Source organism: Caloenas nicobarica, chromosome Z (genome assembly GCF_036013445.1).
Source record: "Caloenas nicobarica isolate bCalNic1 chromosome Z, bCalNic1.hap1, whole genome shotgun sequence".
Classification (NCBI taxonomy): Eukaryota; Metazoa; Chordata; class Aves; order Columbiformes; family Columbidae; genus Caloenas; species Caloenas nicobarica.
In genome coordinates this window covers 52,153,218-52,178,437 of record NC_088284.1, presented here as the reverse complement: position 1 = coordinate 52,178,437, position 25,220 = coordinate 52,153,218, and the positions used below count along the sequence as shown (strand labels likewise).

Below are 25,220 nucleotides of genomic sequence, written 5' to 3'. Positions count from 1 at the left end.
TTCTTTCTGAACAGGGCCAAAATAAATTATTTCTTTTCCTATTGTGTACACTAGGATTGCTGATGAAATTTTTAAATGTTTAATTTGTCAAAAATACCAATCAAATTCACGTAAAGAGCCATTCTATCCCTAGCAAGTACCAAAAGAATATTCACAAAATGCATTATCCAATGTCTTTAACTTGAAGGCAAACTTCTTCAATGTAAATTTGACCTATGCTGAAGTTGCTCTGGAGTTGAACTATCCATACAACTATCTTAGCTGAGTGGGCATTTAAGATCTCTCTTTGCAGAAAATCGAATCCAAGACTGAATAGGCTCAGATAATTCTTCACATCCAAGTCAGCATGTAGCGGCATTCTCAAAGCACTCATTTGAGCTCTGCTCCCTGGGCTATCATCTTATATCCCTTCCCATTCATTGTGTACACAGAAGTGTTAGTGGAGAGACATGGGTAGTGGTCACTAAATGCCCTGCTCCTGGCCTGTCTTTGTTTCCCTCTTGTGATGCTGCACTTCAGCTGAGAGCCTCGCTATCTGTGTAGTAGAGATTATGTCTTGATGGATGAAGCACATAGTTCAAACATCAGGGAAAGCTACCAGAAGGTGGGCCAAGAATACCTTTCCCAGAAGAGACCAGTCTGCTGTTCATTACTCTTCCTACAAATCTGGATGCATCCCATCCCTGACCTGTCAGCCTCACATCTGTTCCTGGGAGGATCAGGGAATGGATCCTCCTAGGAGCTCTGCTAAGGCACATGAAGGACAGAGAGGTGATTTGGGACAGCGAGCATAGCTTCATCAAGGGCAGGTCCTGCCTGACCAACCTAGTGGCCTTCTACGATGGATTAACTACATTAGTGGACAAAGGAAAGACTGCGGATGTTGTCTATCTGGACTTCTGTAAAGCATTTGACACGGCCCCCCACAACATCCTTCTCTCTAAATTGGAGAAGTATGGATTTGATGGTTGGACTGTTCAGTGGCCAAGGAATTGGCTAGGTGGCCACATTCAGAAGGTGGTGGTCAATGGCAAAATGTCCAGAAGGAGATCAGTGATAAGTGGTGTCCTTTGGGACCATATTGGGACCAGTACTGTTTAACAACTTCTTCAGTGACAGTGGGATCGAGTGCATCCTTGGCAAGTTTGTGGATGACACCAAGTTGAGTGGTGCAGTTGACACACCTGAGGGACAGGATGCCATCCAAAGGGACCTGGACAAACTTGAGAAATGGGCCCACGTGAACTTCATGAGCTTCAACAAGGTCAAGTGCAGCGTCCTGCACCGGGGTCGGGGCAATCCCAGCTATCCATACAGGCTGGGGGATGAAAGGATTGAGAACAGCCCTGAAGAGAAGGACTACACAGAATCATGGAATCACAGAATGTTAGGGATTGGAAGGGACCTCAAAAGATCATCTAGTCCAATCCCTCCACCAGAGCAGGAACACCTAGATGAGGTTGCACAGGAAGGCGTCCAGGCGGGTTTTGAATGTCTCCAGAGAAGGAGAATCCACAACCTCCCTGGGCAGCCTGTTCTAGTGTTCTGTCACCCTCCCTGTGAAGAAGTTTCTTCTCATATTTAAGCGGAACCTTCTGTGTTCCAGTTTGTACCCATTGCCCCTTTTCCTATCATTGGTTGTCACCGAGAAGAGCCTGGCTCCATCTTTGTGACACTCACCCTTTATGTATTTATAAACATTGATGAGGTCACCCCTCAGTCTCCTCTTCTCCAACCCAGCTCCCTCAGCCTTTCCTCATAAGGGAGATGCTCCACTCCCTTAATCATCTTTGTGGCCCTGTGCTGGACTCTCTCCAGCAGTTCCTTGTCCTTCTTGAACTGAGGGGCCCAGAACTGGACACAATATTCCAAAGGTGGTCTCACCAGGGCAGAGTAGAGGGGCAGGAGAACCTCTCTTGACCTACTAACCACCCCCCTTCTAACACACCCCAGGCTGCTATTGGCCTTCTTGGCCACAAGGGCACAGTGCTGGCTCATGGTCATCCTGCTGTCCACCAGGACCCCCAGGTCCCTTTCCCCTACACTGCTCTCTAATAGGTCATTCTCCAACTTATACTGGTACCTGGAGTTGTTCCTGCCCAGATGTAAGACTCTACCCTTGCCCTTGTTATATTGCATTAACATTTTCCCTGCCCAACCCTCCAGCCTGTCCAGGTCTCGCTGGATGGCAGCACAGCCTTCTGGTGTGTCAGCCACTCCTTCCAGATTGGTGTCATCAGCAAACTTGCTGACAGTGCACTCTATTCCCTCATCCAAGTCGTTGATGAATATATTGAATAATACTGGTCCCAGTACTGACCCTTGAGGCACTCCACTAGATACAGGCCTCCAACTAGACTCCGCCCCATTGACCACAACTCTCTGGCTTCTTTTCTTCAGCCAGTTCCCAGTCCACCTCACTACCCGATCATCCAGACCACACTTCCTCAGTTTAGCAGCGAGGAATTTGTGGGAGACTCTGTCAAATTCTTTACTGAAATCAAGATAGACCACATCCACTGCTTATATTCTTCCAAGTGGCCAGCCCCTCCTTCCATGATTTGTAAACCCTCCTCTTCCACTTGAGTTTGCCCAGCAGTTCCCTGTTTAATCGAGCAGGTCTCCTGACTCCGTTCCTTGGCTTGCTATGTGTCGGGATGCTCTGATCTTGAGCTTGGAAGAAGCAGTCTCTGAATGCTAACCAAGTATCTTTGGCACCTCTACTTTCAAGTACCCTTGCCCATGGGATTTCCCCTAGCAATTGCTTGAAAAGGCCAAAGTTTGCCCTACTGAAGTCCAGGGTTGCAATTCTGCTTGGTATTCTGTTCCTGCTACATAAGATCCTCAACTCCACCATCTCAAGGTCACTGCAGGCAAGGCAGCCCTCAACCTTTACTGCTTCAACCAGACCCTCCTTGTTAGTGAGGATGAGATCCAGCAGTGCTCCTCTCCTAGTTGGCTCATGCACCGTTTGCATCAGGAAGTTATCGTCAATGCACTGGAGGAACCTCCTGGCAACGTGCACTTGCTGCCCAGAAGGGAAATTTTATCTTGGGCTGCATCAAGAGAAGCATGACCAGCAGGTTGAGGGAGGTGATTCTGTCCCTCTACTCCACTCTGTTGAGACACCCTCTGGAATCCTGTGTCCAGCTCTGGAGCCCTCAGTACAGGAAAGACATGGACCTGCTGGAGAGGGGCCAGAGGAGGACCACAAAGGTTGAGGAAAGGTTGGGTGATTTGGGGTTGTTTGGCCTGGAGAAGACTCCATGAGACCTTCTTGCAGCCTTTCAATACTATAAGGGGGCTTATAAGAAGGATGGGAACAGACTTTTTATTAGGGCCTGTTGTGATAGGAACAAGGGATAATAATTTAAAACTAAAAGGTAAATTCAGAGAAGATATAAGGAAGAAATTTTGCACAATGGGGTGGGTGAAATACTGGAACAGGTTGCCCAGAGAGGTGGTAGATGCCCCATCCCTGGAAACATTCAAGGCCAGGCTGGACAGGGCTCTGAGCAACCTGATCTAGTTGAAGATGTCCTTGCTCATTGCATTTGGCTTGGACTGGATGACCTTTGAAGGTACCTTCCAAACCATACTACTCTATGATTCTATCTGACAATACAAGATATGGATGACCTTCTTCTGCTAGGTTTGCAGGAAAATTAATTTCATTAAATGAACCAGCAAAATTGAAAACTTCCAAATACAGAAAGATTATTTATGTCTGAAACAAGATATATAAACAGTAGGAGGTCATAGAATTTTTGCTTTTCATCTGTGTTTAGAAATTGTTTTTCTTGAAGGGAAGACTATTCTTGTCAATGTTCATGTCATTGTCACTTCTGATCAGGAGAACAGACTACCCACTGGGCTTCACCACCTAGCAAAGAAGATGTTTCCTGCTCTGCTTCGTGGTCAAAGCGATTTTTTCCCCCTCTATTTCCAGTCCTTTCTATAGACTAACTGCTCACAGTTTCTGGCCATTTTGTTGTATAAACACATACAAATCTACCATATCAATCTCTTTTGGGAAGCTACCTATTGTAATGTGACAACAGAACCTGGCCCTAGTGGACTGTATGATATATGGTTTTCTTCTGGCTTTGAATACATTTAATACCATACATCTTGGCTTTCAGGAAGATCTCAGGCATGAATAAGTCTCTGGCTTGTCAGGGAGATGCCTCGTGAGTGAGGGCACAGGATGACTGTGGAAGTTCCTAGTGGAAGTGCATTAATTTGAGTGCTTCAGAGAAGCAGGGTAAAGACCTGAAAGTGTGGAAATCTCTGAGAAGTCCTTGGTTGGGTTGTCCTGTCATCTTGGTCTGAGCATCTGCTCTTTTTTCGAAGCGTATCACAAGTCATGTAGATATTCTTGGGGCCTTAGGGTTGTCAGCCAGAACACACTTTGATGAGTCATGACTGCTTAGCACCTCTGAAAATGAAAAGCCACATGGACAAAGGAGACAGTTGATGCAAAGAGTGCAAAAACTCCCTCTTCGTGCCTGTGTTAAGGTAACTATGTAAAGCAATGTCACTATAAAAGAAATAGGCCTGAAATAGTAACCTCCTTCAATATCACGTAAGCCCCATGAAATCAGTACTGATGGCTCCTCTGATCCTGGCAAGAAGGCTGCCAGCGCTGAGAATGCAGCTCGAATCCCTTCTAACTCCCCCATTTGACTTCATATTCTTGATCTTGTGTAGGCAGTTGAGAGACATATGTGATCCTTGTCACAGAAATAAATCTTGTTGATGTTCATCCTTTGTAGGTGTCTTCCATTGGTCCTGACACTATTTCTAAATTGAGTTTTTGAAGACTTTAAGGAAGTTGACTATTTATTTTCAAGGGCATTGAGCCTTTTTGGGGAATTTGATTGGAGAGACCTTCCCTCCACACTGGTGAGCTCTTATGTTCCTGGAAAGGGACTGCTCTTACATGACCACTTCCTTCTTTTCTGCCATGTTTTCCCCAGTAGCTGGTGCTGGAGTTATTTACTAACAGCTGTGTGAGTCTGGGTCCTTGAGCTGTTCCTCTGAATAGCTGTACTGAGTGATGGCACAGACCAAGACAAAACACGGTTGTATGAAATGTCCAAATCTAACAATCATGTTAATGACTCCTTCTTGAAGTCGCACATGTCCTATACTCTGTGACTTCACATCTGTCCTCATGATGTATTCCCACATGCTTTGCACATATCTCAGCATTCTTGAACTTCACTAACCGACAGGAAGGGAGTCTCCAGGAGTTAGTTCATCATGTACTATGGGAATCTAGCTTCTCCTTTCCAAACCTATCTTCTGGAATGGATTTCCAGGCTTGTGTTTGCTGTACAACCAGTTATGTTGGAGAAATTTAGGCTTATTTTTTTAACCAGGCAACTGCAAGAAATGGTTAAAAAACATTACTAGTCATAGATTTTGGGGTTTTATTCCTGCCTGAATCGCAAGTGCTGGTGGAGAATAGAAAGGGCACCAAGAAACGTTCTGCAAACCAGTCTAGGGAGAGGCACAGACCCTTCATCAAAATGAAATCCTACCCACTCTCTGTAAAATCATCTATTGCAACAAGCAACGATAGCTGAAATATCCCTCCCTCCTATGTTATGTTTGAGGATGGAGAGTAGCATTTATCAGGCTTTGAAGTATGTTACTGCTCCTGCATTTCTTCTTTCCTAGATTATTCATTATACCTGCCCTTAAAAGGAAAGTTATTCAAATTTCCTGTTTGATCAACCAGCAATTAGAGCTGGTCTTTGCCCACCTTATATTCAGGCTGTACCTGAAACTCAGCTCCCTTGGCTCTTCTTGGTGTCTTTTCTTTACAGAAGGGCTAGACAACAGATCTCAGATCTTTTGAGTTCAAACTGAAGTTGTAGTAGAGGGTGGGCTCTGTGGGAGATGGTCCTCCACAGATCCATGAGCGCTTGCCTACTCCATGTGCCAGCTAGAAGCATTCTGGGCAGAAAACACTTTTGTATTTTGGAAGTGAGGATGAGATGCTATTTGGCAGCATAGGGGTAGAATCTGCAGAACGTGTATTGACTTGCAGGTAGATTTTGGCAGGGAATGAATATGTAGTGAGACAGTGTTATATCAATACATGGAGACTCCGGGAGGAAGAGATACATGCCTGTGTTTTTCCACTGCCTTGCGTTTAATGGTGGCACAGGTGTGGTGTTAGTCTGTCTGTACCTGGAAGGATTTTGTATGAAGCTGGAAAATGGGCATCCAGGATAGACTTTTCCTCAATTCATTAAGAGAAGGCAGTTCAGTGCCCAAAGCATCATATAGATTTTTCTGACCTTAATGTTTCTGTGATTTGGGGTACACTGGCATAATTAAAGTACCAGTCTCTTTTTAGTTTTAATTCCTAAGAATGTTATTACAGGCAGAGCTCTCTATCCATAGCTTTTTCTAAGGTTAGAGCAATGCTTTAGTTTGCCTAGCAGCAGTTCTCATTAGTATTCAGGAGCAGAATGTTGCAGTAAAGGAGTCCAGCCAGCATATACCACAATACTTGTTTCAATATATTTTGAATTATTAAAGAAATATTTTTATTGTAGATAAGATAATCACATATGCAGAATATCAAGGTCAGTGCATGAGAGTGTTAAGGAAAAACAATAAATGCAGCAGATAACTAATTTATCTCCTGGGAATGTTATTTCACGCACTGACACATTTTCCTCTTTAGCATCGAACTATAAGGCTGAGTTCTGTGAAATGCTCTAATTAACCTATCATCATGTACTTATTTATGGTGTCCCCAAATGATATTATCAAAACACAATAGTCTGTTTTCTACCTCTGCTCTATGAAATGTTCCAAGATCTGAATATTTATATGAAATAGTGATTTTTGAAAACAAATATTTTCAAGCCTGTTTTATATGTATATCTCGGCACACTGACGAACTTTAATTGCCAGCAACCAGGCAAAGCATATACTCTTGAAAAGTAACGAGTCACTGTTACTTCTTTTCATCTGGCTATCAGATAAAACTCCTTTAAAATTAGTATTCAGCACTTCAGAATCCATGCACACAGGACAGGTATAATTTGTCTTTCCAACACACTTAACCCAGCAAGTGCGTTTCTTGGTCTCTTTGATAGAACAATAAGATTAAAGGTAGTTATTTCACTTTCTGTGAATCTCCACACAGTGATACAAGAATCACTCCCCATCCCTGCAGTAGGTTGGATCATACTTACTTGCTCGCTGCAAGTTTGATTTAACACAAGTGGAATGGAGACCTGAAAACCACTTGAAAAAAAAATATTGTTGCCCATAACTTTAGTTGTGTGATAACTTTTACATAATTGTATGCCCTTTTTACCAGCCTAAGATTTTCTTTCTCTTAATTAAGTAGGAAAACCTGTCTCTCATTGATTTTACTGTAAACGAAAGAACAGCCTTTTCTAAGCTCTGACAGTATGCTCAGCCTTAATTCATACAGGGAGATACATGGTTTGTAGCCAAAGTAGCAGACAGTAGCAGCTTCATCTTTTGAAAACTACATTTAAAAACCTGACAGCTTGCATTCGAATACTTTCTGTGGTTTGCTTCAGGTATGTTAGGTTTTATCGGCAGTGTGAGGCTCAGGAAGTCATTCGTTAGTGCTACGTTCGGTCTCGCACTTGTATCTGACTGCTAAGTTAAGAGTCAGTGTTATTAACTTCTAATGATGCCATCTCCTGGTGAGTGGCGCCTGAGCTGGTGTTGTGATCTAGGGGCAGCACAGAGAAGAGGGAAAATAAACAGCAAAACCAGCAGGGCTGATGAAAACACGACTGAAGTGGGAGTGTGCACACACTGAGGGTTTTGCCTTGGAGTATAGAGCTAGACAGATACTTTATTAACTGTTAGAAAACAATCCATCAGTTTTTGTCAGTTGCTGAGGGCAGTTCATTCTTCCTATGCACTTGTACAGTGCCTAGCACAGCAAAATCTCAATCTTGATCAGGGTTTGTAGTCACTTTTCTAATAATATAGCCATGTTTTAACATGATGTTGCTCGCAATTCATGTTCATGGATTTTAATGTTACTGTTTGCAATGAATCAGTGCACAGATTGCTAATAATGTCTCATCTTCTTTGCTTCATTTATTTGGACTTTCTCTTTCTTCGCTTGTAGCACCTTCAGTGATTGAGGCATCAAAGCCTACTCCAGAACAGCCTTCAGTCACTTGGGCACGTATGTGCACACACCAATGTGCTTGCAACGGTGCCAGTTCATTGGCTTAATAGACCTTTCATAAGCAGCCTCTCTGCAAACACTGGATGAATCTGAATTTTTAACACCGGTCATGAATGGCATATTTTTCTCCCGGTGAAAGGTACATTGGGTGCATTGGGCACCCCTGTGTAAAACAGTGAAAGTGGCACTGTCATTTCAACAAAGTAATGGGGCTGAATATCTTCCTATATGATCCTGTGGGGGATCAAGTTATGGGTTATTCTTGCCTTCATAATGGACTGAGCTTGCTACACTTTTCATTGCAGTATGTATTTTCGTATCTTAAATGACGTCTATATCTTTTTTCTCCTGGAAATTCTACAAATGACAAAATTGCATGTAACATTCCATTAGTGGTGTCATTACTGCCAAATACAGAATTATATTTTTCTCCTGTCCCCACTTGTACTACTCATACACTGCAAAGGGAATTCATTAGCAGATTCTCTGTCCGTTGACATTTAGTTCTTTCCATTGTTCTCTGCATTCCAGGTTGCTGTCTTCTTCTGAAAATAGGACCTACAATCTTTCTAACTAACTAAGCCATTAGCATTAAAGCAATGATTATGTAACCAGTTTGGGCTTCTCTAACTGTGGGCTCCCCTTCACCTTCGCTGCATGTCTCTGCTATGTTCTTGTGTCAGTAAAGATAGTATTGATGGAAACTAGGCTAATAAAATCAGGAAAGAAAATTTGGGGTGGATGAGTGGAGCTGGCTCACAGCACGGCTGTGCCTGGTACCAGTGTGAAAGGGAGACTAGACACATGTCCTTGTGGTCTTTTTATTAGCTCAAACTACTTGAGAAAGTTACAGCATTGGACAAACACTTTGCACCTGGAATTCACATTTGCTACTTAGTTCTACCTGCATCAATGATTCCTTGTTGGAGCTGTTGGACTGGAGGTTGGCCCACATATATTTTAGCATTGATGTCTTACTGTTGAACTTTTGGAGGTTTTTTTTGTTTAACATCACTCATGACAGGCATATCACTAAGAGGATGTGCTCAGATAAAAGGAGAACACAACACAGGAATGTACTGAATTGGCTTTTGTTGCATGTTATCGTACTGCTGGAGACGATGTACTGCACAGCATTTCTGCACAAGTCTTTTTTTCCACAAAGTCGCTACTTGCGTGTCCACACAGACAGAGCTGGAGAATAGCTTCTGTGAAAAACAGTGGGAGAGACACAGAGGGGGAAACTTAATCCTATATTTCTTGTTTCCTCTAAAGAATGATGTTAAAAGCAATAGGAAATTTCCAGCTGTGTCGCCAATATCTATCATAAAGGTTATTGACTGAATTTAGTAAACCAACACCAGCATAGCAGACAGGAAAACGGAACTCAATTCATTTTAAGCATCACATGGCTTTCATAATCTCTCTTCAAAGCTGAAGACAATGTTAACTGACACTTTGTTTTCTATCTGGGATTTCCTCATTGTACAAGAAACAGCTTTGTTACTAGTGCTGCATTGTACAGTTTTGAGGTGAGGGAATATAAAGTTGTGACTGAAAGAACAAGGCTGACATATAAAGCATGGGACTTGACAAGTCTGTTAATAGCCCTTCTTTTTTTAAACTCTTTGGTCCAAAAAATAGTCTTCAGAAGATTTCATGCACAAAGTCAGGTGGGAAGGATCTTTGACACATTCATTTTGATTCTGACTCTCTGCTTGATCTGTTTAAAGATGATCTTGCAAAGATTGTCTTGCAGCATTGTACCACTTTTTCATCTTTAATTAATTTTTATAGTACTTTTTTCCATACTTTTAAAAAATACATTATCTTGACAATATGAAAACAGGAAGAACAACTTTGCCTAGAAAACATTTTAGAATTTGACTAGGCTGTTTCTGTCAGTACAGGAGACAGAACTGTTTGTTTCATTGGTCTCTATATAAGATTTCTTCTTAGTAAAACCTTTTGAAATGCTTTATAGGTAGGACAAGTCACATAAAACTTTCTGTTTAGTAGGCAGATACAAGTATCATACTGAAGAGAAGGGGCAAAAGACATGCTGCTGGTAAGAGATGCAGGACATTATGTGCCATGTCTATAAAGGCAGTTAATGTTCAGCACTATCATGCTGTTTGATGACAGAAAACTGTATGGATGGGTTGAATATGTCTCCCATAATCCTGCCAGATCCAGTCTTGTTACTTGGGGCTGCATATGTTGTGTATCTATTCTTTCCATAAGCCTCTGCGCCTAGTGAAAGGTAACCAGGTATGCCCCACACAACATGGGAAGCTCAGAAGAGTCTCTCAGCTGGCAGAAGAAGAGATCTTTGGAGTCCATGGGGCCAGCTGCCAGGAGGCTGACCCAGGACAATGTGTCTTCTCTAACTAGTGGGACTTTAATGCCAGTGCCTTTCTGGCTGTTTACTTTTGAGCCTTTACCAGTGCTTCTGTCCTGGCGGTATATTCTCAGAATTTCATCCAGATGTTATCATACAAATAATAACTGAGTAGAAGCCTCACAGGTTGGTTTATAAATCGCAGTTTTGTAAGGATGTGGCTGGGCTGCAGCAAATGAAGACAGCTGCTAATGAAAACTATTGCTGTGCCAGCATGTACCTGAAGACAAATGCTAGGCCAAACATGCGTAAAGCATCTGGTTTTATTCCAGCGGCATACGGCAGCTTCACACCCTTAACAAGAAGTCACCCTCATGGTAGCATCAGCCAAGGGCAAGGTCAATCAGCCAAATGTGGAGGGGAATTGCATGTTCTGATGTCTTTTCTGACCAAGAATGTGCTTTGTAATCACAAGGAGTACTTATGATGCTTGGATAGTTTTCCAGAGCACAAATATAAAGCTGGTTGGTTGTCGTTAAGTCTCCCACGTGCATACACAACTGTGCTGTAAAAAGGTGAAAAAGGAAGTGAATTACAGGCGTGATTGCAGGATGACTAGATAGGCCTCCACAAGACATACTTGCAGTTCACAAGGCTGCTCAGTACGTGAGCCAGTCTGCTGCACTGTGTCACCCTTCCAATAAATGGAAGCCAAAATGTAAAGTCGCTATGTATTTGCTCAGGCAGATGAAACTGATGAGTGTAATGATCCAGACATATAGCCTGGCTGACACACTGTTAGAGTCAATGGAAGACGAATAACAAAATGTGTAGGGGTAGACCTCAGCAATCTTAAATATGCCAATTTAAAAAAAACAACTCTGGATAAACAAGTGTGGGAAATTACTTCTGATTCTGTTTGACTGGCTGGAAAAAAAAGGTCTTTTTCACAGTTATAGGTGAGGGAGGGCTATTGGCACCTATGAGCACCATTAACACTTCTCAGAGACAACAGAAATTCATCTCTCCTTGCTAGGAATAAAGTCACCTTGAGAGATAACCATCAGACACTCAAAGAGCCAAGTGAATGACACTTTCTCAGCATCTGGTGCCTGCAAGTTAGATTTTCAAGTTTGGATGAAGAAATCTTGGTGCACTAGGAAGCCTTTATGCAAAAGGAATTGCTTCCTTTGAATGCGTAGCATGTTAAGTGCAGATGGCAGCATCCCCCTGTGGACCTGTGCCAGGCTGCTGAGCTCAAGCTCTGGGGGATGTTGGCTGTAGAGGAGGCAGCCCCCACCACCGTGCTGCTCCCTTGGTCTGGGGTCCTTATCAGCAGCATGCCCGGAGGAGTGGGGGAGGCTCCAGCAACTGCAGGGATGAAGCCGTGGAGTCGCAGGCTGCACCATTTGTTTTAGCTTTGGAGTCAACTGTGAGGGGCGAAACATCTAATGGTTCTGGGGCCTGTGAGGCATTTGATAAATATTTCTCTTTGAGGGTCTTCCTCCTGCCCAAACGTGGCTACACAGAGAGGGGGCACATGCATGAACCTGTGGCAACAGATGTCTATTTTGCTGAGACGTGCCATGTTTGACAGAATGGCCCATAAAGAGTTAGCATGAGGCTGGAGAGCAAGCATCTCTGTTTGCTATAAACAAACCTTACCAAAGTGCCTGTAATTGCAGTGTTAGAAGGTGGGCCAGGCCTACATGGTAGCAAGGGAGGAAAATAATGCTTTCTTTTATCTGTTTGTGCAAACAGCTGGAGACAGATAAAAGTGCAGACAGACTTAACCTACACAAAGATTGTGACTGTGTGCTTTCCTTTGTTCCTCAGTGCTTTCTCTTTTCTTCCTTGTTATATTTTTATTTGCAAATGAGACTATGTACGGTACACCTTCTGAATGCTTTTTATTTTTTTTTTCCTCTTCTTTTTTTACTTTAAGTTAAGGAGATACCTGTTTCTCCTCAAACTCAGCTCCTGCAGCTGCCTCTGCTTCAGAAGTATGTAAGGACACCAGGCTCTGTGCTCTGTTCTGCCTGCTCGTGGCAACTTCCAGAGCTCTGACACAAAGACCAGACTAACCTCTTCCACCATTAACCATCACTCAGGATATAATTTGACATAGTAAGGAAGATGTAAAAAAGTTTTGAAGCAATCTTTTTCAGATTTTCCAGTAACATAGAATGCAATGGCATAGGCTAGAGAGAGAAAAGGAATTTTTACCTTAAAAAACAAACAAACAAACACCTTTTATCACTTATCCCAGGTAAACAAGGAGAAAATTTTCAAATCCCAGCTTTCAGCGTGAGTAGTGATTTACGATGACATTAATTAGAATCACCAAGCTAATTTCCCAATGCAATGCTTTGAAACTGTAGAAACTGTACCTTGCTGCTTCTAATTGGATGCCTTGGACTGATGTTTTGGTACAGCAGGAAAATGTTGCTTTGCTAGATTTTTTAATTGCTCTAATTCTTCAAGCCATACCAATCCAGTAATGTATAACTCCGTCAGGGTGACTCTTGCAGGCACATATGCTCATCTACATTAAGGAGTTATTTCAGATCAGCTTTTCCTGATTACATCTGCTGTGGATGTGATTGCAACAGAAATAGCTCTTCTGCTATAAAACCTGTATTGGACCACTTTTTCTTTTTGTTAATGGCAAACTTATGACTCTGTATGTTTTCTGTAGGGATAAAAAATAAGTATTGCTTCAAATTTATCTTTACTGTACTATGTACTTTCCACATATCTTGCTGCTTTCCTTCAAAAAGTCTATTTGAAGCTCATAACAAGCTGTATTGCCTACAGACTTCTCAGGCATGCTTTACAGCAAGCCAAGATGTTTTCACAATGGCACTGCTGCAATTTCAACATCTGATAAATAAAGGCATGACTATTTTCCTCCAGCTGTTCTCTTTGATATTTAATTGTCCTAAGACGGTACCTTTCTTTTCAATGTCTGTGGAAACACAGGCCCATGGGTACCAACAAGTTTGTGGAAAATAATGAGAAAATGACCATTTCTGGTCTAGTGTATCTTATATGACGAGTGAGAAACCTTACTCTTTCCACTCAAGTCTAGGGTGTGGAAAGGAATAGTCTGAATCCTCTGCAGTCTTTAACATGAATATGTTTTTACACAATTGCTATATTTCTATAAAGGTCTGTTACTGAATAGTCATAGATTCAAAAGCAGCCACAATATTATGTCATTTGTTGGTGATGGATCCTGCTCTGCTTAATAAGTGGATTGTTGTCTTGGTTTGTGGCACCAAAGAGATTTATAAAAAAATTTTAAGAATTAAATGTGTTGAACTTTTAAAAGTCATTAAGGATTTTATACATCAATGTCTTTTAAGCCAATCAAATTATGAATTTGATTGTTTCTATGTGGTAGCTTCCCTTGGCATTTTTTTTAAACAAACATGTTCCTGGTATTTTATAAACTTGCATTACAAATGCAGTTACACATTCCAAACTTTTTTATTTTGCAGCCTAGCATATAGCCTAGCCTATGGCATATAGTCAAGACAACTTTCCTATAGAAAAAAATTTAGAAGGCTTGTTCTTTTCTGTCCTTTTAAAAAGGAGAAGCTCATATTTCTAGGATGTGAAATAAAATAAACCCCCAAAAGACAAATAAGTATCAGCTATGTGTTCTTAAGAAACATGTTTCCTGCTTAAGATTATGCATACATACGATTTATCTATTATAAATAATAATAAAAGCTGAAAGACTATGTAACTTTTAGACCTATTCTGTATGTTGGAGTTTGAAATATACCTGTCCTTCAACCCCTCCTTATCTCTCCAAATCTCAGATTATTCATACTACTCTGCCCTTTTCTCACTATTTCGTTACAGGATACAATACAATGACAAATGGTAGATAAGAATTTTCAAGTTTAAATAAAACCAAACATAAAAGCTCTTCAGAAACGAAACCAGCTTTATTTGTTAAAATAGCTGTACTGTGTACAAAGGAAATTACTATAATTTAATGTACCTAAGGCATAGAACATTGAGGGGTTTTTTTCTTCCACTGGAAGAACACTATTTTAGAGCTAAAGTGTTGTTAGAATCAGACATTGATAAAAGTAATAAAATAATAATATAATAATAAATACTTCTTATTCATAATATAAATTTATAATAATCCAAGTATTTAAGCATTAACTAATACATCTTAATCTGCCTCCAACATGTAGGTAGAAGTGTCTTCTGTAGCTCACAGAAGAAAAAAGTTGTGTGACATCAACCCTGAGATGTTTCCCTTTGTCCATTTTCACAACTGCCAGCAGCAGAGCCCCAGGAGGATGGTGAGCAGGCAAGCGAGTGCAAACACTGTTTGCTGAAACCTTAGCCCATTAGAATATAGCCTGGTAATTTCCTCCTTTTCTGATTTCAGTTCTAGAAAAAAAAATCAAGAAAATAAATGGTTAATGAATAAAATATGCACATTTTAAAACATAAGGATTTTCAAAATACTTTGAAAGTCCTCTGACATCTTACAGGTACTTAAGTTAAAGGTATCAGCTGTTAAAGTCAATCAAAGAGGCTATTCTCAGGGAGAGATGTGAATAGATGTCCCATCAATGATCGTTTGAGGAGCAACTGATAGCACTTATCAGCTCTTGCAGGCATTAATCTCAGAATAATCAAAAGTAAATACCAAGCAAAAGCAAGAGCAAGATCTTCACAAGAGGTATGCACTCAAATCTGCATGTAGCCTTTTAAACCTTCCTTTAACCAGAAGGGCTTTCATTTACCAGCACAAGCAGAAAGCCATACCCTCATGCATGTGAAAGCCACCGTGTCCCTGCTCAGAGAGAGAGCAGACAATTCTCCACTGTCAGCTTTATTGCCTTCGTTAAGATGACCTCAAGTGTAGTAAGCAGTAGACTGCTTTTACTGAGCATGGCAAGGCCTGCTAGGTCTTTTGCTCCTGTAATGGGAAACGATAGGGCTGATTCAAAGGATCTTGAGCACTTAACTCTTCTGAAGAGTTTAACCAGCAAGTTTGGTGCCACACGTAATTAGTCAACACAGAAGACTTCAAGGTAAAAGTAGCTGGTTGTGGGGTTTTTGGTTTTTTTTTTTGTCTGTGGTTGCAAAGATAGGAATGTCACCTTTCTTTTGTATTTCACTTCTTTGGACCTGTGGGCTTAATTACCCAGTACAGCACATCCCGGGGACTCAAGAGGCTCAAGTTTCAAAATTTGTATTTACTTCTGAATTGGTGGTATAACTCAGGAGTCACAGATTCAGTGCACTGCTACTCAGATAAGAATCTGGTCAGAAAAGGCTGGTGTTTCCTTGGGGTACAAACGAATTTTGAAGCTATTTCAGTCTGTTGTTTTCTTACCCTGCTAAATAGTGATGCTGCCACAACTGAAGGAAAGTATATTATAGCATAGGGTGGGAGACATCATGGATAGAGAAAGGAAAGAATATTTTGCACTAACGTTGCCACTAGAGATAAAATAATACTGAACTCCTATTAGTCATCTCAGAGTATTGAAAATAGTGTGGATCTCAGTAGCCGTGGAAAATAGGTACCTGTAAAGCGATCCTTCAAGTTTTTATGCCAGCTGATACACTGTTTTCAAAAATACTCAAACCTTTACACAGAGAGTTTCAGAGGCTGATGTATAAAGACTCAAGGTAATATAGCAGTTTTGAGGAGACTGCGTGCTACTACTTTACACTGACCAGGACTACGGCTATACATTTTTTGTAGAGTGTGCTCAGTCTTAGAAATCTGTACAAGAATATTTTGAAGATTAAGATGCAGATCTTAAAATAAGGTTCAGACTAGTTTTCTGCCATTTGTGTGTGAAGTAGATTATGAAAGAACATGCAAGTTTTCAGTACTTGTTTGTCTAGTGTAATACTGGTTTCTACTTCTACCACACCAGCTTATTGTACTGTTTTTTCTCCTTTCTCATCTAAGAAAGATTTTTCTATGCTTGGATGTAGGTTAGCTGTACCAGTTGGTTAAGTGGTAAGTCATACACACGTGCAGGTTTTGCAGAACAGACTAACTTTTAATCCCTTATAATTTTCAGTTAAAATGGGGGAAAGTTTCCTATTGCACAGGATTATTAAGATCTCGAAGTATTTTATATTATGTATTATACAGACAACGACAGAATTATTTACTGTCTCACTAATGCATTCTCTGAAGCAGAGCAAGCCACTGCAGAAGTCTAAATAGAGCACATACAGCATTCTCTGAGTTACCCCACCTTTGCAGAATACAATTCTCTGTTACCCACAAGATAAAACCGGTTCTTAATGCCATTCCTTACCACAGTTATCATGCATTATTTCTGAGAGGCAGTTCAGAGTACCATAGCCGCACCGACACAGCCAACAGCCCTTCAGCACCCAAGCGCCATGGGCAATACTGCCGCAGTTGCTGTCAAGGACAAGGGAGACATTTGGTACACCCCTGATCCCACCACACAAAATAACCAACCAGAGCATCTTAGTCGCTCTCTCTGGTTTCGGGCTGGTTTTTTTACCTTTGCCGCTCATCATATTCACAGTATCTGCCAGTGAAATGCTTTAGGCAGGCACAGAAAGCCCCTAGGATACAGGTCCCTCCATTTTGGCAGCACTGCCTGTTTAGTTTTTTACCTGCAAGACAATATTACAGAGGTTACCAGGCATCCTGGAGGGCTCCGATCCTCCCCTTTTTCTCACTTGTTCTCTCAGGTCTCTCCAGTTGCCAGAGGATCTTAAGGATATCTAGTTTTATTGTCTTTAGAGACAATAAAATTATCTGCCTGTTAGGAGTGTTTGTTCAGTTAAGCCCAGTTTGTTTAGTTAAGGATTAGAAGCAGACTACTAGGGATTACAGGATGGTCAAGAAGCAATGCCTGGCAAGCCCCACAGCAGCAGCAGCAGCATATATTCAAGTGAAATATTTCACTTTAATGGAGGCAGGTTTCAGTCACACTAAGAAACAGGGCATTGTCACCGGGAAGTGCTGCTTATTTATTAAGAATGGAGGCTTTGTTACTGGGAGGAATTACTTAGTTTTGAGAGGGGAGGGGAACACTCCCTCAGGCCTTCCTCATACTCCTGGGAATGAGTACCTACTTAAAAATGTATATATGTGGGAGTAAATATAAATCTGACTCCCTCCCTGCCCTTTTTTTTTAAATTAAATAATTTTTGGTCATGAAATATGGTGAATTTTTAAAAAAATGAACATATTTTTACAAACACTTCTGCAAATCCAAGGGACCAACCCCTTCTTAATTCCTAGTATCCTTCCCTGTTTTCTGTTACCACTTTTTGACATTAGAGATCCCCGGTTCTACCTTAAATCTTTTATCACCATTTCCTAAGTGGCCACGGGAATAATTTAAATTAGCAGCCACAGAAAATCAGAGGGCTGGAATCTTCCAGGACAATACCGAAAGCATTACTGTGATACAGTATTTTAAAAAGCAATTCAATGGCATTGTTTAGATAAATAATGTTACTTACTCTCTGTAATTCCAGTGAAAGGTACCAAAGCCCTGGAATTCTGTTGCTTTCTGCTTTCATAACTATGATTCATGTCACTGAGAACATTTATAACAGTCCCTTCGTTCTTGAGCTGCAGCTTTTGTGCTGTGGTATTGAGACTTTTCACATCTTCTTCCCGTTCTTCTTTCTCACGGCCTTGACAAGAAATGCAAACATGGAAGGGTAGCTTGTAATGAACTAATGCACACTCTAAATGTACAAGAGAAACACGGGGGGCGAGGGAAAAAGAAATTTTCCTTACCTTTTCCTAAATGAACAGCCTGCCAGACCAGAGTCACAGTGAAAAGAACTCTACAAAAGACAAAGATCTGAAATAAATTTCTGACAATAAGACAGAAATACCAAACCGGAGACTGTGTGGCGGAGAAGGAGCTTTTTAAAAGCTTTATCAACCATTGATAATAGAAACTATAAATATTTTATGCCAGCAGTAATTCGAATTAACACATCAAAAATCTCAAATTAGGCTTTAAAATTGGAGGGGTGGGGTTGGGCGGGCAGAGAACAAGGACACACAGACTAGGTTTGCTTCCAGAAAGCCATGGTTTCTATACATTTGCTGGTTGACAACCAGTCAAAAATGTCTCTGTACATTTCTTTACCACAAGTAGGTTGTTGCCAGCAGTTAAAAAAGCAGCAAAGAGAAGAAGAAAACATTAACCTTCACCCGCAGTTCCAGGTACATTTGTTCTTTCCAGTTTCCTGGCCTTATTATCTTCCAAGAGCAGCACTGCTAAAAGGATAAATCCTTGGCTAGAGAAGGTCCCTGGCAGCTCAGGCAGCCTTACCTAACAGGATTTCCCCAGCACATTTTCCTGCAGCCCGAAATACCCGTAAGATCCTCCAGGAAAGCTTGAGCAGAAGAAGAGGTCCAGAGCCCCTCACTGAAGGCTGTTGCATGCGGCACTCCCCACACCACACACAGCAACAGGAGGAGGAGAAAGGGGGATGGATGAAACCTTTCTCTTTCTGTCCAGCTTGTAACGACGCCGAAAATACACAGTTCCCAGTTGCACGGCTTGCTGAGCCCTCACTGGGGTCCTGTCAGGCAGGGATCATCCTTAGGATGGGACTCCCTGGCCTGCCCCCGATTTACATGCACTGCTGAAGGGTGGAGCGAAGTGTGGGCACCCACGGCTGGGGGGACACTTAAGGGCCCATGACCACAAAAAAGTCCAAGCCCGGAAGATCTCAACTCCAGTTTATTGCTTAACAGAAAACACGTTGTATACCACAGAGTGCATGGAGGAGAAAAAACTGTTCTGCGGGACTACAATGGGTACATGAGAAACTGCAGCAGGTTTACAACAAAGGTTAAAAAGCCCAGCTCTACCTGTATGCCTTGTCTCTACCAGTTTTTCCACAGGGGGCTCTACTTTATGAAATTGTACTGCTTTGCAGCACAGATATTCCTTAGAGCCTCCATTAGAGATTTCTACCAAAAGTACTACAGAAAACAGTACAGAGTTCTTCACAGAGGTTTGTTGTCTCACAAGAGCTCTTAATAAATTCTTCAAATACCTTTTGAAACTTTTTTACTACCAGTTAAATTAGACCCATTAGTGAGTATTGCTAGTCTGAGTCCATGCAATATCAGCAGATACCTAAATTTAACTTACCGTGTGCACTGAAATGAGCTAGGACAAGTCACACAACTTTACTTTGTCTCAGCAGCATCAGCAAAAGGACCTGCAGCTGGACAGTGGTAAAAAAGCAGCTCTGGCCAGTCTTTTCTCAAATGGCTCTACGTGTACCCCTGACTCCACAGGGCCTTTACCTGAGTGGTAACAGGAAACTGCAGCAACACAGCTTTGTTTTGGGGGGGCATGTGGAAGAGGGTGATGCTTTCAGTACACCAGTGCAAATCAAGCTAGTACAAATTGCACCTTGACTAGATATATGATCACATCAGACATATTGGTCAGGTCTCCAGTTAGATATAACCGCTGTCTTAATTCACAAAGACAGCTGTCCAAATTAAGTCAACCTGCTTGGCACTGAAGCAGATGGAGGCTGTTCTGAGCACATACTCTTTCATGTCTCCTGTGGGGACACTGATCTCCAACAGGAGGATAGAAGCACATGGCTGGAGATGTGAAACGGCTGTTTCTGCAGGGGATGCTTGCAGGGAGTGCTCTGCTGGGCTGCATCAATCTTAGTGGATAAGGCATTCCCAGTGCTGGTATAACTGTGGACTCCAATTGATCTAAGCTCAACCGTTTCTTGTAGATGTGGGCTAACTTCTTTAGCTTCGTGGTAACATGTTTCATGGTGTGTTTTTTGTTTGTTACTAAATTAAGCTGATTTAGGTGATGCTATTCTTGTGCCGGGCTTGTACCAAAGTACTATGTCTTTTGGAACTGAGAATCTGTGATGTACTTTTGTGTGTAGTTCAGCTAAATCAGTAGTAGAAGAATTCATATGCTAACATTTGTAGGTAAGATATTTAATAGAAAGAATGTTATGATAAAAATCACAACATGTTAATTCAGGAAGGGATTTTGTGTTTCTGATCTTAAATAGCAACAATTTTTAAGGAACAGATTACTCTCACCTTCATGCTGTCTACCTCTACCTGCTGTGATTCACAAGAACTTCTAAACTAAAGGTGTTAAGGTTTAGGTACTTGCTTAAAACCTATCACGTGTGTTCAAGTACTGTTGTGACTACAGATGCTGTTCTGCATTAGGACTGTAAGATGTTTCACACAAAATAAAAGAGACGTAATTTTTGCATGTGTTCACAAAACATATATGTTTGTTTTATCAACATATGAAAATGTTTACTTGTGGAAAATACAGCCCAAACAACTTTTGCTTTCATTTGAGTTTGCCAGCTGTATAATGAGGTTAGCATTTTGAGTTTAAAAAGGACAGCTGTAGTTACATCTGTTCACTGTTTTTTAGTACTATATTAGGAACAAAATATTCATTTTCGGTTTGGTCTAACTGGTAGTGTCACTTTAAATTACAATATTCAGATGCTGAAACACTGTCCTTTAGCATCTAGTTTGTTGGTTTTCCCCTTCCTATAGATTGAAGGCAGAAAAAATAAACAGACATAAGTAAACACAGGAATGTGACACTTACTGGGTTCTTTTACTAAATGCAGTGTCAATATAGTTCTCCTGGAGAGCTTTTCTGGGTATCATATTCTTAGCCCTATACTGGAGGTAATTTTCAAAATGAGGATGCTGGTGAAGAAATATTGATCAATTTTCACACCCTGTGCCATTTGTTTAAGACCAGAAGTCATCCCTGTAACCACAAAGGCTAACAAGCTGGGGAACCGTAAAGCAGTTGGTAAACATTTCTCAGTGTGATACCTCGTTGCTTCCTTCCTTCTCCCTACAGCCACGCCAGCAGCAGGACACATAGGAATGGGGACCATGTAAATTGCTCAGATGCTGCTGTGGCCTGAGTGCCCTATAAGGGTGAGATTGGTGTGATGCTGCGGAAGAGCTGCTGTTTGTTGTTGACAGAACCTACCAGAAAGTGATTGCTTCTGCCCAGGGATTTGTGAGGAGCTGCAGTAAGGGTAGACACAACGCCTTTATCAGCTTGAAGTAAGATAAGAGTGGAGCCAACCAAAGACCTGGTCTTGAGCATTTCTGTCGAGCCTGGTATATGCAGGGGATGGTTAACCATTAGTTAGGGGCCTTCAGTGCTATTAGTTCCGACAGTGGGTCAAGCAGCCTATATGGATAAAGGTGGTAAGAAAACATGATGTTACTTTATTAGTCCACATAACTCCTTTTGTGCACATCCAGGAACCTGTAGGTCAGTAGCCTACATCTTCTGGTACTGTTTCCCAGTGTGCAAGTGGACCGCAACATTGAAAGTTAAAGTGTGGATAATACGCGCTGGTTTTTTGGTATATTAATGTTTCATACCAACTGTATTCCTGTGTCTATACTCCATATTTGTGGAGCTTCAGGATCAATAGATGCTTAAGGACTGGATGTAGCAATGGGAAAACAATAAACAAAGGTGATGAAAATGTGTGTGCCCCTGGCTTCCTGGGAGCTCTGCTGAAAAACCTGCTCAAGGGTATGCAAAGTTCAATGATGGCCATGCAGCCCAAATGTCTGCTGACTAGAAAGCTTTAGGTTCCCAAATTCCAGCTTAGAGCTAGGATCAGATCTCTAACCAGATTGGGCAATGTTAAATCAGTTATGCAGAATATTATGGAAAACAATTGAAAACAATTGTGCCCCTTGAACATTTATTGAAATCTTAGGAGTAGAAACTTTTGTGAAGCAAAGCTGTCAGCCTGAGTGACTTACTGTTCTCTGAAGAAAGGGCAGACCCCAGGCAGTCTCTGCTGGGAGCTCTTAGAGTGTGCTTAATTCATTAAATGCTAAGAATCCTGGATGGAGGGACCTAATAATAGCCAGCCTGATATTTTTATTTGTTTATTTTTTGTTGGCTACAGCTGCTACTAGGACTTCTGACAGCTACCCAGGCACTCTTGATTTCTAAAGGCTATGTAAAACTTAAACACAGTCAGACTGAATGATTTTTGTGGTGTCACAGAACTTTCTCAACAGGGGATGGTCAGACCAGCTCTTGTTACTGTCAGAAATTTCCTGTACAATCGTGTAGAGGTTGCTGTTGTTACCTCTTCATCTCTGCGTGTGTATGAAGCGGAGATCATACACAGGCACAAGGGCGTTCACTGGTTCCAATGAGCAGCATAAATGCCCCAAGCACCTTTTTTCACTTCAGGCTAAGAATGGCTTACATTGGCTAAATTGCAATCTGCCAGTAATTGACTTAACAAAGTAAGAAGCAGGAAAGGAAAAGAAGATAATCCATATGGTGACTTGCACCAGTTTAATGCCACAGGTCCATGATTAACTTAAGCAGGATAAATGGCTGCTGCTGCTAAAAGCATGAGTCCCCTTCTGTCTTACTCCATGGGCTATTTGTTTGTACTACCTCCCTCACACTGCCAATACTGTTTGTGCAGCCATGACTGAGCTAGAGTAGGGAGTTCATCTGAATGAAAACTCAGCTGGCAAAAAAATGGTTAGTTTACAGCTGGATCAGTTCCCTGATGTGGTTCGCCACATGAGCACTCGTGCTGGTAGAAGCAGGAGGCAGGGATAAGCAGCCATGGCTGTGTGACGGGCAGTTCCTTTCTGTAGCAGAGCTGATTTATACCAGATTAAATTGACTGTGGAATATGTAAGTAGATTTCAGTTCATAAATTTAAAATGGTGTTCCTCTCCCTAGGAAATAAACGACAGCCAATATAACCACATGATGATGATACCACCTTCTATGCTTTCATCCTATTAGCATTGAATAATACAGAGGAGTAGAGCAGTCATCCTGCATCTCTCTGACAGCATGTGAATGAAGGTTAGTACAAGGAAGATGAGAATGAGATTACCAAATGAAAGGAAACAGCTACAGCAGTCCCTTGGAGAGGGAACGTCATGTAGGTGTTGTACAGAGATGTAATGGTCTATCACAGACTGACATAGATTTATGGCATAAAACCAACCTTATAACAGAGCATCCTATAGGTTTTCCTTCTACTAACAGTTACTCATTAAACATGATGAAAGTAATAATATAATATAATGAAATAATATAATAATGAAAGGGTTTTGTAATGAAATGAATTTAGTTTATGACTTTTGTGTACAGAAAAAAAAATCTACCAGTACACAGGGGAAGTGATAAGAAGATCCTGGTTATCTTCCTCTGAGAGAAAGGTTCTTTGGCAAACAAATCAGCAGAAACACTAAGAGAGTGCAAGACTGAGACTTTTTTTTCTTCTTCTACAAAGAAGTTTCTTCTTCTACCAGAAGTTTTAATATTTTACTGGAGAAAAAGGAAGTCCTGAGGAAAAGGAAGTTTTGCACAATTATTTATTTTGAAGTTTGAAAATACGATGCTTTTAACCACCCCAAGCTCTACAGAGACCCAGAAAGTATTTTTGTAGATTTAGTAGTGCTGAGCTCTATCACATTTTTGGCTGAACACACTGCTCATCCACATGCTCTCAGGTGTGTGTGTCTCTGTCTTGTCCACCATTTAGGAAGCTGTGTCAACATTTCAGGTTTAAGAACAGGCTCTTTCTGACTGCAGTTCACCAAGTCTTGTGCTGTCTTACTAAGGGGCCATTTGGGGACACTGTAGTAGTGCAGTCATGCACTCAAGCTATATCTTTCTTGTGAAATTACTTTAGGCATCTATCTGAAAATCTATCTTTTCCATATACAAAATGCAATTGCTTGAGTTTAATGGCATATTTTGACCTGGCTCAGCAGTCTTGCTCAGTGCTGTCAGCTGGCACTAGAGTGAAATTTTCACTCAGTCAGGTGATCCACTCTAGCAGCAAAGACAGAACCAATTCAAAGGTTGAATAGCTGTCAGGCATTTCCTCCACTGTTTTAATTTGGAAGTATTGCAGTGTGGCTTTGCCTGTGGTTAACAGTGCTGCAGTAGGATGTGACCCCAGGAAGCCTTTTGGATTTATGTGGCATGATACAAACTAGGAATTTCATAGCAGACTTGAAGGAGTCACAGAAGAATTGGTGAACCTGCAGCCTAATTTAGGGACAGGGATGCATATCCCAGGTGACTGTGAATGGAAACTGCTGCACAGATCTTGCCTTTGATCCTCAAACTAGGCAAGGATGCTGGCATTTCTTCAAGATGAAGCTACATGTTAAAGCTGAGCCAATGTTAGAAGGCTAATTCCCAAGTCAAGCATATGCAGAGATTTAACTGGCTCTAGTGGTATTGGACCTCTTATCCATTTGTTAACCTGGAATAAACCTATTTACCTTTTCTCTGAGATAGTTTTCTGTCTTATGAATTGAAGCATCTCAGCAAGAGGTCCAATGAGCACTGGGGCTGACATGAAGAGGGTGAAGGAATGTGTGGCTGGGAGCCAGGCATTGAAGGAATGAGGTGGGCAGGGCATGTTTTCAGGTATTATGACCTATTAGATCATCTTAAACCACAGAGCCTTGCTTAATCTTTTTTTTTTTTTTTAACCTTCTTGGATTCACTATTTCAAATACAAAGTAGAAGGAGCTTGAATATACATGTAAAAGTCGCTTCGCAAAATGGGATATTGGTCATGAGATATGTGTAAGGAACA

At 41.4% G+C, this 25,220-nt stretch overlaps 1 protein-coding gene across 1 annotated transcript; it reads right to left on the bottom strand.

The window, feature by feature from the left end:
- Positions 1–14,841: 14,841 nt before the first annotated feature.
- LOC136002462 (cryptic protein-like) lies at positions 14,842–18,998 on the bottom strand. The gene is given in 7 exon segments (XM_065657523.1): positions 14,842–14,966; positions 16,868–16,977; positions 17,084–17,198; positions 18,057–18,233; positions 18,340–18,389; positions 18,887–18,962; positions 18,965–18,998. Coding segments are annotated over 7 exon segments (687 nt in total).
- Positions 18,999–25,220: the final 6,222 nt, after the last annotated feature.